Source organism: Saimiri boliviensis, chromosome 6 (assembly GCF_048565385.1).
Source record: "Saimiri boliviensis isolate mSaiBol1 chromosome 6, mSaiBol1.pri, whole genome shotgun sequence".
Classification (NCBI taxonomy): Eukaryota; Metazoa; Chordata; class Mammalia; order Primates; family Cebidae; genus Saimiri; species Saimiri boliviensis.
The window spans coordinates 90,253,568-90,266,232 of NC_133454.1; the positions used below are offsets into that span (position 1 = coordinate 90,253,568).

Genomic DNA, 12,665 nt, shown 5'->3' on the forward strand with positions numbered 1-12,665 from the left:
AGTGAATCATAAAGGTGTATGTCTATCATTGGCTACAAAGCTGAGAGATGACACAAAACCATTGATGGCTCCTTGATAATTATAAAGAGTATAGATGGGATTTGGAGAGTAGCAGTGTGGAGGAAGTCCTCATTGTAATAGTCAGAGCTTATTATATGCAGATTTGGCTAATGAATTTAAAGAAAGTAAATCATTTTACTAGTGTTACTGGTCATTCATGGCAACAGAATTCAATACAGGACTACCGTGGCATCCAAATTTTAGGCTGCTTCCAACCGGAGAAGAAAGTGTGATGCGAACATATATATATTTTTATTAATTTATTTGTACATATCATGGGTACATGCTGCTATAAGCATTTGGAACTCGTATTCTTTGTCCAGCAAACTTCACTCACCCTTCAAATCTCCTCTTTAATACATTGTGTTAGGCTCCTTCTCTGCATACATTCCTGGAGCACCTTGCCCCTCTCCATCATAATATCCCTTTGTAACCCAGTGCTCAAAGTCAGTTACCCCTACTAGAATGTACTATGAATGAGGAGATGTTGATGATATTTTTTGCTATATTCCTATTGTCTGCTTAATAAATATTTGTTTAATGAATGAAGAGCTCCTCTCCTAGAAACTAAAATTAAATGGGTGGTCCGAGTAAAATCTGAAGCTTCATTTCAGCAAATTATGTGTCTTTCTCCCAGCATCTGCTCATTTTAACCACTTAAGGTGAATCAAACCAACTGGGCCTTACTTACCTTGGTATCACATACATGGGTGGTGTTCTATTGTGTGGCAAGTTATTTTTCATATGACTCCGAGTCCCCAAGCAATGAATAAGAGTGGAATGTTTCCTGGAGCAAGAAATAAGGTTTGTTTTTTTAGAAAGATTCCAGGCATTTCATGAACTAGAAAGTGTGAATGGCTGATGACATGCTGGTATCCTCAGGTCAGCGTCAGCATTTCTTGAATTTCTCTTGATGAATAAATTTCAAGGAATGCTGGGAAGTTGTGTGGGGTGGTGGAGGGAGACTGGCAAACATATTTGAATTTCTATTTCTATTTCATTCATTACCTACCAGCTGTGTAACCATAAGAAAAGTAGTTAACCTCTTTGAGACTCAGTTTATTTATCCTTAAAACACTCTTTTAATTCTAATTTTGAAGGACTTTGAGGATTTAGTCATTAACTCAATAAATATTGAATGTCTGTAATGTGCTGGATATTGTCTTAGGCACAAGGTGAACAAGTTTCATGGTTCTTTCCCTTGTAGAAGTGAGTGCCTGGTAGGTAGATAGATATTCACCACTTAAACAAAGAAATAAACTTATAATTAGTCATTGTGTTAACTGTATGAACAGGAAGATTAGGGTGGTATGTGAGACAATAATGTGCATTAAACTAGACTTGGGGGACAAGGAAGGCTTCTCTGAATAGATTATGTGTGTGTGTATATATACATATATATATATATATATTTTTTTTTTTTTTTTTTTTTTTTTTTTTTTGAGATGGAGTTTCGCTCTTGTTACCCAGGCTGGAGTGCAATGGCACGATCTCGGCTCACCGCAACCTCCGCCTCCTGGGTTCAGGCAATTCTCCTGCCTCAGCCTCCTGAGTAGCTCGGATTACAGGCATGTGCCACCATGCCCAGCTACTTTTTTGTATTTTTGGTAGAGACGGGGTTTCACCATGTTGGCCAGGATGGTCTCGATCTCTTGACCTCGTGATCCACCCGCCTCGGCCTCCCAAAGTGCTGGGATTACAGGCTTGAGCCACCGTGCCCAGCCTATGTATTCTTAAAATTTATTTTCCAGGCTGGGCATGGTGGTGGCTCAGGCCTGTAATTCCAGAAGTTTGGGAGGCCAAGGTAGGTGGATCACTTGAGGTCAGGAGTTCAAGACCAGCCTGGCCAACATAGCCAACCACGTCTGTACTAAAAATACAAAAAACAATTAGCTGGGCATGGTGACACATGCTTGTAATCCCAGCTATGTAGGAGGTTGAGGCAGGAGAATCATTTAACCCAGGTGGCAGAGATTGCAGTGAGCTGATATTGGGCCACTGCACTCCAGCCTGAGTGACAGAGTGAAACTCGGTATCTCAATAAAAGTAATAATAATAATAATTCTTTTCCAGCCTTATGAAGTTTTAATTGACAAATAAAAATTATATGTATTTACAGCCTAGAATGTAATATTTTATACATTGTTAAATAGTTAAATTAATCTAATTAACTTATCCATCACCTGATACTTTTTTTGTGGTGAGAACATTTAATATCTACTCTCACAGCTATTTTTCAGCATAGAATATATTATTATTAACTATGGTCACCATGCTGTAAATACATCTCTAGAATTTATTCATCCTGTTTGACTTGAACTTTGTTCCCTTTGACTTTTATTTTCTCCAGTTCCCTTTCCCCACTCCCATGAATAGATTACATTTAGACTGGGACCTGAAGACTGAGTAGGAGTTATTCTAGAAGGGATATGTAATAATGGCATGAGTTCATGGAACAAGAGTACAAAGACCCTGAATCAGAAAAGTGATGGGAACCGTAGAGGAATGAAAAGAAAGGCTGATGAGGTTAGAGGGTGTGAAGGGGGCCATCTTTGTTGTTTCAAGTTAGGGATTTTGATTTTTTTCTTAATTGAGATGGAAAGCCCTTGGAAGGTTTTTAAGGAGAGTGACATGATCCAATCTTTGTTATAAATAATCCCTTTGTGTAGAAAATGGATTAAGACAGGCAAGAGGGATAACAGGAAGGCAAATGAGGTGATTTCTATTTGAGAGATGATAATATTTTGAAGTAGGATGGGTCTTCTTACTGCTGTGCAGTGGAAGAGAAAGAGATTCAAGAGATATTTATGAAATAAAATGAACAGAACATGGGAACAGCTGGTATTTGAGGAGTGAGGGCAAAGATGACTCCTAGTTTTCTGGTTTCTGTGAATAAAAGTGCTCTGAATGGATATGGAGTACCTGGGGAGTATGGATTTGGGAGGTAAGATCAAGAGTTCCATTCTAGATGGGTGAGCTGTGAGATGCCTTTGAGGATCACATCCAAATGGGATGTTGGCAGCTTGCTGGCTGTAATGACGTAACATATGTGAGGTGGGACATACCAGGCAGTCAGCATTTCCTGTGCTCTTAGAGGGGACTGTGAGCCCTCATTATTGCTTTTACAGAAAGGTAGATGTTCTTAACCAGAGGCTAGAAATATTCAGGCATAAACATTGACCCAGATTTTTTTTCTGCTAGTCCTAAATGGCAGAGCCTGCAGGTAGTCCTAAATGAATCGATTTTAAAAATTTTATAGGTTGTAGAAGAGTTTTGATCCACAAACACTGTTAGAGATTAGGCATTAGTAGTTGTTGATGCATCCAAGTATTTAAAACTCAGAATAATTATTTTCACAGTGGTCATAACAGGAACTTTAGAGTCAAATTATGACTCTGTCACTTACTGACTGTGTCACCTTCAGTAAGTAAAGTCCCAACCACATTTTCCTAATTTGTAAAATGGGAATAATATTAAAATCTTTAAGGTTGTTATGAGGGTTTAATGAGGTCATTGTGTGACAAATCTCTCTGTGTAACATGCTGAGCAGTATACCTGGCTTGTTGAAAGAAGTTGATAAATAGCAGCTTTTGTGTTTGTATTTACATATATTTTTAATTTTACTTTTAAGTTCTGGGATACATGTGCAGAATGGGCAGGTTTGTTACATAGGTACACATGAGCCATGGTGGTTTGCTGTACCTATCAACCTGCCATCTAGGTTTTAAACCCTGCATACATTAGATATTTGTTCTAATGCTTTACCTCTCCTTGTCCCTCACCCACCAACAGGTCCCAATATGTGATGTTCCCCTCCCTGTGTCCATGTGTTCCCATTTTTCAACTCCTACTTACGAGTGAGTGCGTGCAGTGTTTGGTTTTCTGTTCCTGTGTTAGTTTGCTGAGAATGATGGCTTCCAGCTTCATCCATGTCTCTGCAAAGGACATGAACTCATTCTTTATGGCTGCATAGTATTCCATAGTGTATATGTGCCACATTTTCTTAATCCAGTCTATCATTGATGGACATTTGGGTTTGTTTCAAGTCTTTGCTATTGTGAATAGTACTGCAATAAACATACATGTGCATGTGTCTTTATAGTAGAGTGATTTATAATCCTTTGGGTATGTACCCAGTAATGGGATTGCTGCTTTAAATGGTATTTCTGGTTCTAGGTCCTTGAGAAATCATCACACAGTCTTCCACCAACAATGTAAAAGTGTTCCTATTTCTCCACATCCTCTCCAGCGTCTGCTGTTTCCTGACTTTTTAATAATTGCCATTCTAACTGGCTTGAGACAGTATCTCAGTGTTGTTTTGATTTGGATTTCTCTGATGACCAGTAAAGATGAGCTTTTTTTCATGTTCGTTGGCCACACAAATGTCTTCTTTTGAGAAATGTCTGTTCATATCCTTTGCCCACTTTTCTGATGGGTTTTTTTTTTCTTGTAAATTTGTTTAAGTTCCTTGTAGATTTTGGATATTAGACCTTTGTTAGATGGGTAGCTTGCAAAAATTTTCTCACATTCTTTAGGTGGCCTGTCCACTCTGATGATAGTTTCTTTTGCAGTATAGAAGCTCTTTACAGCTTTATAATTAAGCTGTTCTCTATATATGGATCAGTGCTAGTTAAAAGATGTGACCTTATTCTTCTAATTGTACAATAGGTTCCAAGACTCTAGAGTCACTTGTTAAAAATAATCAAGTAAAAAACTTCAATGTCAGGCAGTTTATTTACTTATTTTGTGTATGTGTGTGTGCATGTGCTCTACAATCTGGTCATAGTTTCCAATTTGAAAAAAGAGAAATTGTTAAGAAATATAGTGACTTTCAGGAGTCTCATGCATCAGACTGTGTTGATAACCAGCTGAAGAAAAAACTGTGGCAAAGTTTAGCTGGAGGCCTTGAGAGAGAGAGTCTATGGATAGCAATGGAAGACAAATATACACAAAAGGAAAATGTGTGCCTTAAGTGTCATGCTATTTAGGCATATAAGAAAGACAAAGCCTTTAGAAGGATTCTGAAAGGTAGAGAATTATTTGAGAATTTATGACTTAGCAGCCAACTCAGATGCTGAGGTGGGCTTTTAAGAATGCTGGTAGGGTGATGTAAGTGTTCTAAAACTGAGTTAGTGTGATGGATGCACACCTGTGTAAATTTACTAAAAATTCATCAAATATATTTATAATAAGCAAATTTTGTGTTATGTAAATTATACCTTAAAATATTTAGAGAAAAAAATGTGTGACTAGCAATTGAGGCAAATTTGCCTTCCAGTTGGTTAAGAGGGGACATTGCATGCTCCTACGGATTTATTGATCTCTTCATTCACTTGCTAATTTCCCCACCTCTACTTCTGCATGTCTATTTGTCCATTCATCTATAAGCCATGCATTCATACAGCTGTCTCTGTGTGGGAAGGGTTTGGTTGAGAAAAATGGATGAGACATAGACCCTGACTTAAAGAAGCTGAAGTGATTAAAGTTAGGCTTTTGTTGTTAAGAAAATTTAGAATTACCTGGCAGAAAAATATACATATTTTGAGTTGAGAAGAAAGCTAAATTTTAGTCTGTTATACACATGCAAACAGGATATCCTCTTTAACCCTTGAACTATAAAATGCTTAGAAACTTGTTGTTCTTAGGTGGACAGTGCAAGAGGACAGTGATAAAGAACTTTGGTCTCAGTTAGACTATGGCTCTGTGTACCTGCCACAAGTGCATTACTTTCCTCTAGCTTCAGTTGCCACACCTGTAAAATGGGGATAATAATTCAGTTTCACAGAATTGTTATGAGATTAAATGGGACAATGTGTGTAAAATACTCAGCCAAGTGCCTAGCACATAGTATGTGTTCAATAAATGTTAATTGTTGCTGTTGTTACACCTGTAGTAGATTATTTGGAGTTCTCTAAACTTACTACTATCCTCCTTCGTCGTCTTCTTCACCCGCACCCTCCCCTTCCTCTCTTCTCTCTTCTTCGTTGGTTAGCATTCCATTTCTTCTGCTGGGATCTGTGTCCTGCTCCTCTCAAGTTTGTACTTATCATAGTTTCTCATTATCTTCAAGTGTTTTATACTTCTCTGAAACACTATGACATTTTTTTCTGCTCACATGTGACTTAACAAAGATTGCTTTGATTGAGGCCATATGTGGTTTATTGCCCCTTAGGGATTGCAATTTTCCTGTGGGCAGAGAATAACTTAAACATCTTTGAAGTGTCTCCAGATAATTATGTGGTGCTGCAGCCCACAGAGTAGAGGCCCCATAAATACCAAATGAATGACTATTCACTCACTTGTGCAGAAAGGTAAATGGGCACAGAATGAATATTGCCTAAATAAAGGCCTCCATTAATTAAAAAAAACACATTTTTTGAGAAGAATAGTTAGGCATAATCAAAGTGGATTTGACATGAAGGTCAGTTTGTTCCACTGGCCCTTCATGGTTTTGAAATACAATTTACTCTACTCCTGGCATTGTGATTTGACATGGCACATGCTTGATAGAAACATATGCATTAGAAAATCAGCAGTGTTTGAGGGGCTTTGTTCCAGGCTGTCAGATGCATGTGGAAAGAAAAGGACAGTTAAAGTCTCCTCAAATAAAGAGAAAAGAAACACAGACAAGGAGTATGCATGATAAAGGATGCCTAATGAAGGAGAATCTGTCCATTTAATCAAATTATTGGTCCTTTGAGATATGGAAAGTGAAGTCCAGGCTCTTCCTTTGGTAGGGAGACATGTGATGCCTAAGAGTACCCCTTTGGTAGGAAAAACATCAAGCACTGCTAGTTTTAATGATTCTTACAAGGCTCTAAAGCTCTTACAGAAATATTTTCAACTGTCAGAGGCTTCAGATTTCCAGCAAGTTAGACTCTTGCTCTGATTTTTGACTGAGGCAATCATCAGTTAACAGGTCCTAAGTAGTGAGGCTGGATGTAACTCATTAGGGCTATGCATCTACTCTCTAATGTCCCAAGGAGTGGCTATGTCTTTCACTTTTCATCACTAGGTTTTGCTATCTGAGAGGATGTATGACATAGTGAGAAGCATATGGGCTTTCGAGTTAGCCAGACCTGATTTAGAACCCTGGCATCTCCACTTAACTACCTAGAGGTTTGTGAGTTTCTGCTTTTTATCTTGTAGTTGAGGATAACAGCATTAAGTTCTTTTGAACTTTAGTCATTATTGTTAAAAATATCATCATTATTAGTGACCACCATTTATTGACCTCTTTAATAGGTATAAGGAACTCTTTCAAGTGCTTTACATGGATTAGCCCATTTAACTTTCTCAACATATTAAAAGGTATATATTGTTATTCCCACTTAAAACATCTAGCATGCCAGGCTTATTATAGGTACATGAAATTTATATTATTATTTAATAACTATTATCTTTCAGAGTAAGAATTCTCCAAATATTGCTGGTTTACAATTTTATTTCAAAGAAAAATAGTTCTAGAATGTTATCACGGAAAGAAATTAACTTGACTTTAGTGGAGTGATTTTCATATTTTTAAGCCAGAAACTGTCATTAACGTGATCAATATGGGCTGGGTATGGTGGCTCACGCTTGTAATGCCAGCACTTTGGGAGGCCAAGGTGGGTGGATTACCAGGTCAGGAGTTTGAGACCAGCCTGGCCAACATAGTGAAACCCCACCTCTACTAAAAGTACAAAAATTAGCCAGGTATGGTCGTGCGCACCTGTAGTCCCAGCTACTCTGGAGGCTGAGGCAGGAGAATTGCTTGCACCCGAGAGGCAGAGGTTGCATTGAGCGGAGATCATGCTGCTGCACTCCAGCTTGGGTGACAGAGTGAGACTTCCTCTCAAAAAAAAAATCAGTATGTCAAAAATATGAAAGCATAACTATTCTATTTGTATCAGAGGTAGAGAACTTGAACCCTGTGTAACAACTCATCTGTGCCTAAGGCTCTGAGGAACACAGTTTAAAAATTACTAATTTCATCCATCTCCCACATACATACCTAGAAAAGCAAAGTGATTTAGACTGTTTGTTAGCTGAAGACCCTACATTGTAAATTAGACCTCTGACTTCTAGATCCATTGTTTTCTATGGGATCACCATTTGTGATATAGCATAATTATTGTTTACTAAAAGTACTGATTTAAAGATGATAAAGCATCTTTATATACTTTATCATATTTGAACTTGACAAATTTTTTAGTAGATGTTACCTATTTCTTCTAGTTCACCTAAAATACTGTACAATATAGAAATAACTTTCTGGAACATTTGGTGGAGATGGTAGTAAGGGGAAAAAATCTGGAGACCAGAATATAGAAAGAGGGTGATTCCATTGAAATAAGTCAGTACAGTGGAATTGGCATTTGCTCTGAGTGTAATTTCTAGTCTCTGGTGGTATAAAATCTAGCTTCTAATGCACACTGTGTACGCAGACAGGAGACAACCTGGGGCTAGTATGAGAAACATAAATTAAGGACCTTAAAGGGTGAATCCCTCAGTGGATGAACTAGGAAAAATCCACTCTGCCCAAGGAGACTTGCTTGTCAGACTTGACTCTAGATGGAGGTCTAGAGGAGAAAATTTTGCTTTCCTAAAAGCTTAGTGCTAGATTTTATTCCACCTGTGTAGCTCAATCTTTAAGCCCTAAGACAAAAATGTAGTTGAAAGTAATCTTGGGTTGATAGTTCCCTCAGAAACCTGGCAGAAGGAAACACAAAAACTGTCTGAAGAAATGCAGTTTTAAAACCAAAACCTGAAATAATTACCACAGATTAAATTCCAAAAAGTATGAGCTTAAAAATAAACGAATCACCCAAAACACAAGAAAATAAGCCATCATGCATGCTACTCAGCATAAACAACAAATGGCAGAATTAGATGCACACAGCCTAAAGATATTAGAACTATCAGTATACAACATTTTAAAACATTCATGTGTAATATGTTTAAAGAATTTTTAAAAGGCAATTTAAAATTAAAAGAATAAGAGACTATTAAATTTGACTAAGCAGATTAAAAAAGAATCAGGATTCTAAAAAAAATACAGTAAGTGAGATTAAAAATGATATGCATGACTGAAGGAGAGTATGACAACTCAAGATAGAATTAATAAACTGAAAGATACATTGGAAATGATACAGAATTCAGCATAAATAAAAAGAAACAGAAGATATGAAAATAAGTCTAAATAACATGAATGGGAAGAAAGAACATTTATCTAATTGGAATTCCACAAACACAAAATAGAAAAACATGGAGAGAGAATGTTTGAAGAGAGACTATCCAAGAATTTCCAGACTGATGAAAGATTTCATCATTGTTCAGATTCAAGCATCCCCCCCAAATCCTAAATACAAATGAATTCATACTTAAATATCTCAGATTAAAACTGAAAAATACAAAACAGACAAGATACCCCAACTAGACTGTGTGGTGGCTCACGTCTTTAATCCCAGCACTTGGAAGGCTGAGGGTTAGGGAAATCACTTGGGCCCAGGAATTTGAGACTAGCTTGGGCAATATAGTGAGACCTCATCTCTATCAAAAAAACAAAAAATAAAAAAAGAAAAAAAAATAAGCTGGACCTGGTGGCATACACTGGCAGTCCCAGCTACTCAGTGGCTAAGGTGGGAGGATTGCTTTAGCCCATGAGGTTGAGGCTGCAAAGAACAATGATTGTGCCACTGCACACCAACCTGGGCAATGGAGTGAGACTGTCTTAAAACAACACAACCCAACCTAACACACACATTAAAAAAAGAATCTTAAAATCATCCTCAGAGAAAGGGGTTGCCACATATAAAGGAATGACTATTAGATTAATAAGTGACTCAGCAGCAATAATAGTAGCCAGAAAACAGGGAATGGCATTTTCAAAATGTTGAGGTAAAATAATTGTGTACTGAGTAAAACTATTTTTTAAGTATGAAGATAGTCTAAAGACACATTTAGACAAATTGAAATTGAGCACAATCACTATCAAAAGATACCACAGGAACTTCTAAAGGCTATTAGGAAGAAAAAAATTTCTTGGAAAAAGTGGCAGGGAATAAGAAAGAATGTTAAGTAAAGAAAATGTTGAACATGTGGCTAAAAATACGTCCCAGGAAACATGTTTAAGAATGTTTTTAGCAGCTTTATTTGTAGTATAGGCATACCCTGGAGATAGTTTGAGTTCAGTTCCAGACTGTGGCCATTAAGTGAATATTGCAATAAGTGAGTCACACAAATTATTTTCATTTTGCAGTGTGTTTAAAAGCACAGTCTGATGGCATTTTACTCCCTAGAATGTCTCAAAATTGGTGCTGATCCTCCTGCTGCTTTATCAACTAAGTTTATATAATATTCGTAATCCTTTGTTGAATGGATGAACTTATGCTAAAGGCATTCACATGGATGAATAGAGAAAAGCACACAGTACTATAATAATAATAATAATAATAAAAAGATGTTGGTGTGGATGGGGTGAACAGGGAGCACTTCTACACTGCTGGTGGGAATGTAAGCTAGTACAACCACTGTGGAAAACAGTGGGGAGATTCCTGAAAGAACTAAAAGTAGAACTAAAAGTAGAATTTGATTCAGCAATCCTACTACTTGGTATCTTCCCAGAGGAAGAGAAGTCATTATACAAAAAAAGATATTTGCACATGCATGTTGATAGCAGCACAATTTACAATTGTGAAAATGTGGAACCAACCCAAATACCCATCAATCAGTGAGTAGATACAAAAATGTGTGTGTGTGTGTGTGTGTCTGTGTGTGTGTGTGTGTGTGTATGATGGAATAGTACTCAGCAATAAAAAGGAAGGGATTAATGGCATTCACAGCAACCTGGATGAGATTGGAGACTATTATTCTAAGTAAAGTAACTCAGGAATGGAAAACCGAGCATCATATGTTTGCATTCATAAGTGGGAGTTAAGCTATGAAGATACAAAGGCATAAGAATGACATAATGGACTTTAGAGATTTAGGGGAAACGGGGGTGAAGGAGGTGAGGGATAAAAGATTACAAATTGAGTTCAGTGTATACTGCTCACACGATGAGTGTACCAAAATCTCGCAAATCGCCACTAAAGAACTTACTTATGTAAACCAGATACCACCTATTCCCCAAAAACCTATGGCTGTAGAACATTTTTTTAAAAGCACACCATAAAAGATATGTACAATATGATTTCCCTTATGTGAAGTTTAAAATGGGCAAAACGAAATAGTATATTGTTTAGGCATAAAAACAAATCTGTAGTAAAACTCTATAAAGCTGCAAGGGAGTGATTAACTCAAAATTGTGGATAGTTATCTCTAGTGGCTTGGAAGGAGATTCATTGCGGAGCTATAATTAAGGAGTTTTGATAATTAGCTTGTATTCATTTTATTTTATATATTCATATGTATTAATTTTATGTACTATTTTCTATGTATTATACATTTTACAAGGAAACAATTATAAAAAGAGTAGTCATGTAAGAATGTAGTGAGAAGAAGATGCAGGATCAGCATGGATAAAAACCTTCAGGTAGAAACAACTTTAGCAAATTTGAGTATGGGTGGGGGAAAGCCTCTGAAGCCTGGGGCAACTCAAAGTTTCCTATTTCTGTTCTGTTACTTCCTTATCCAGTTTATCCTTGCATACTGTCAAAGTATATTTTCCTGCACAGTGAAATATAATAAAAAATGTTACATACTTCATTTTGGCAAGTTATTTTATTTCCTCCTTTTCTTATGTACAGTTTTATTTATTTCTTCTAGGTCATAACTTTTGTGCAGAAGGGCCTAAATGTGGTGAAAACTCAGAGTGCAAAAACTGGAATACAAAAGCTACTTGTGAGTGCAAGAGTGGTTATATCTCTGTCCAGGGAGACTCTGCCTACTGTGAAGGTAAGTAAGCTATTTAATGAAGTCACCTGTGAGAGGTTGACTGAGAAACGTATTCCTGGCAGATGTGGTTAAGGAGTGAAAACTATCACTTGACTCTGGTCTTATACAGTCCTACAAGAAATCAGTATCTATTGCTGAGGGTTCTCTGTTCTCCTGGTTTATCCACATTGGTTAGTAGCATAAGAAAGCAAGACCTTTGAAAGTGATTATGGAACACAACAAAGAAACAAAGGCAATAGGGACATATCAAATCCCATGTTCTGCTGCTGTGTATATAACAATCACTAGATCAATCATAGGCATATCATATTCTGTTTTCTTATTTGATGAGATTGTCATCTTTGTATTTAATTAAATGTACATGGTGGATTCTGTTTTCAAATGATACTTCGGCATTAACTCATACTAAGCTGCTATCTCCTTGACCTGACAAGATCAGGTTTTTAATGATTGATTCATGCATTGCCAATTCCCAGTCTCTACTAAAGTCACAGTGATGGAAGGACTCATAACTTTGGCACATGGGCTGATGCCCTTACAGTGGGATGGTGGCCTCAAGCATCAGTGGCCCACATTTCTGCTCTAGAGAAAACAACTCCTCCGTCTTAAGTGAGGACCTTTTCTTTTCAGGCTCAGCATTGCAACCTGCTAGTGGTGATCATTGCACATCCTTGTTACTTTTACATGCCAGAAGGGTGGGAGTTAGCTTGACCTGGTCTGTATGTATA

At 37.2% G+C, this 12,665-nt stretch overlaps 1 protein-coding gene across 3 annotated transcripts in view; it reads left to right on the plus strand.

Annotated features, from left to right (window-relative positions):
• Positions 1-12,665, plus strand: part of NELL1 (neural EGFL like 1) — an 880,670-nt gene that overhangs the window by 251,116 nt on the left and 616,889 nt on the right. For all 3 annotated transcript variants that reach the window (XM_074401240.1, XM_003919918.4, XM_003919919.4), the window contains one exon: positions 11,809-11,937. In XM_074401240.1, coding sequence (XP_074257341.1) covers positions 11,809-11,937 — 129 coding nt within the window. The remainder of the gene's footprint in view (positions 1-11,808; positions 11,938-12,665) is intronic.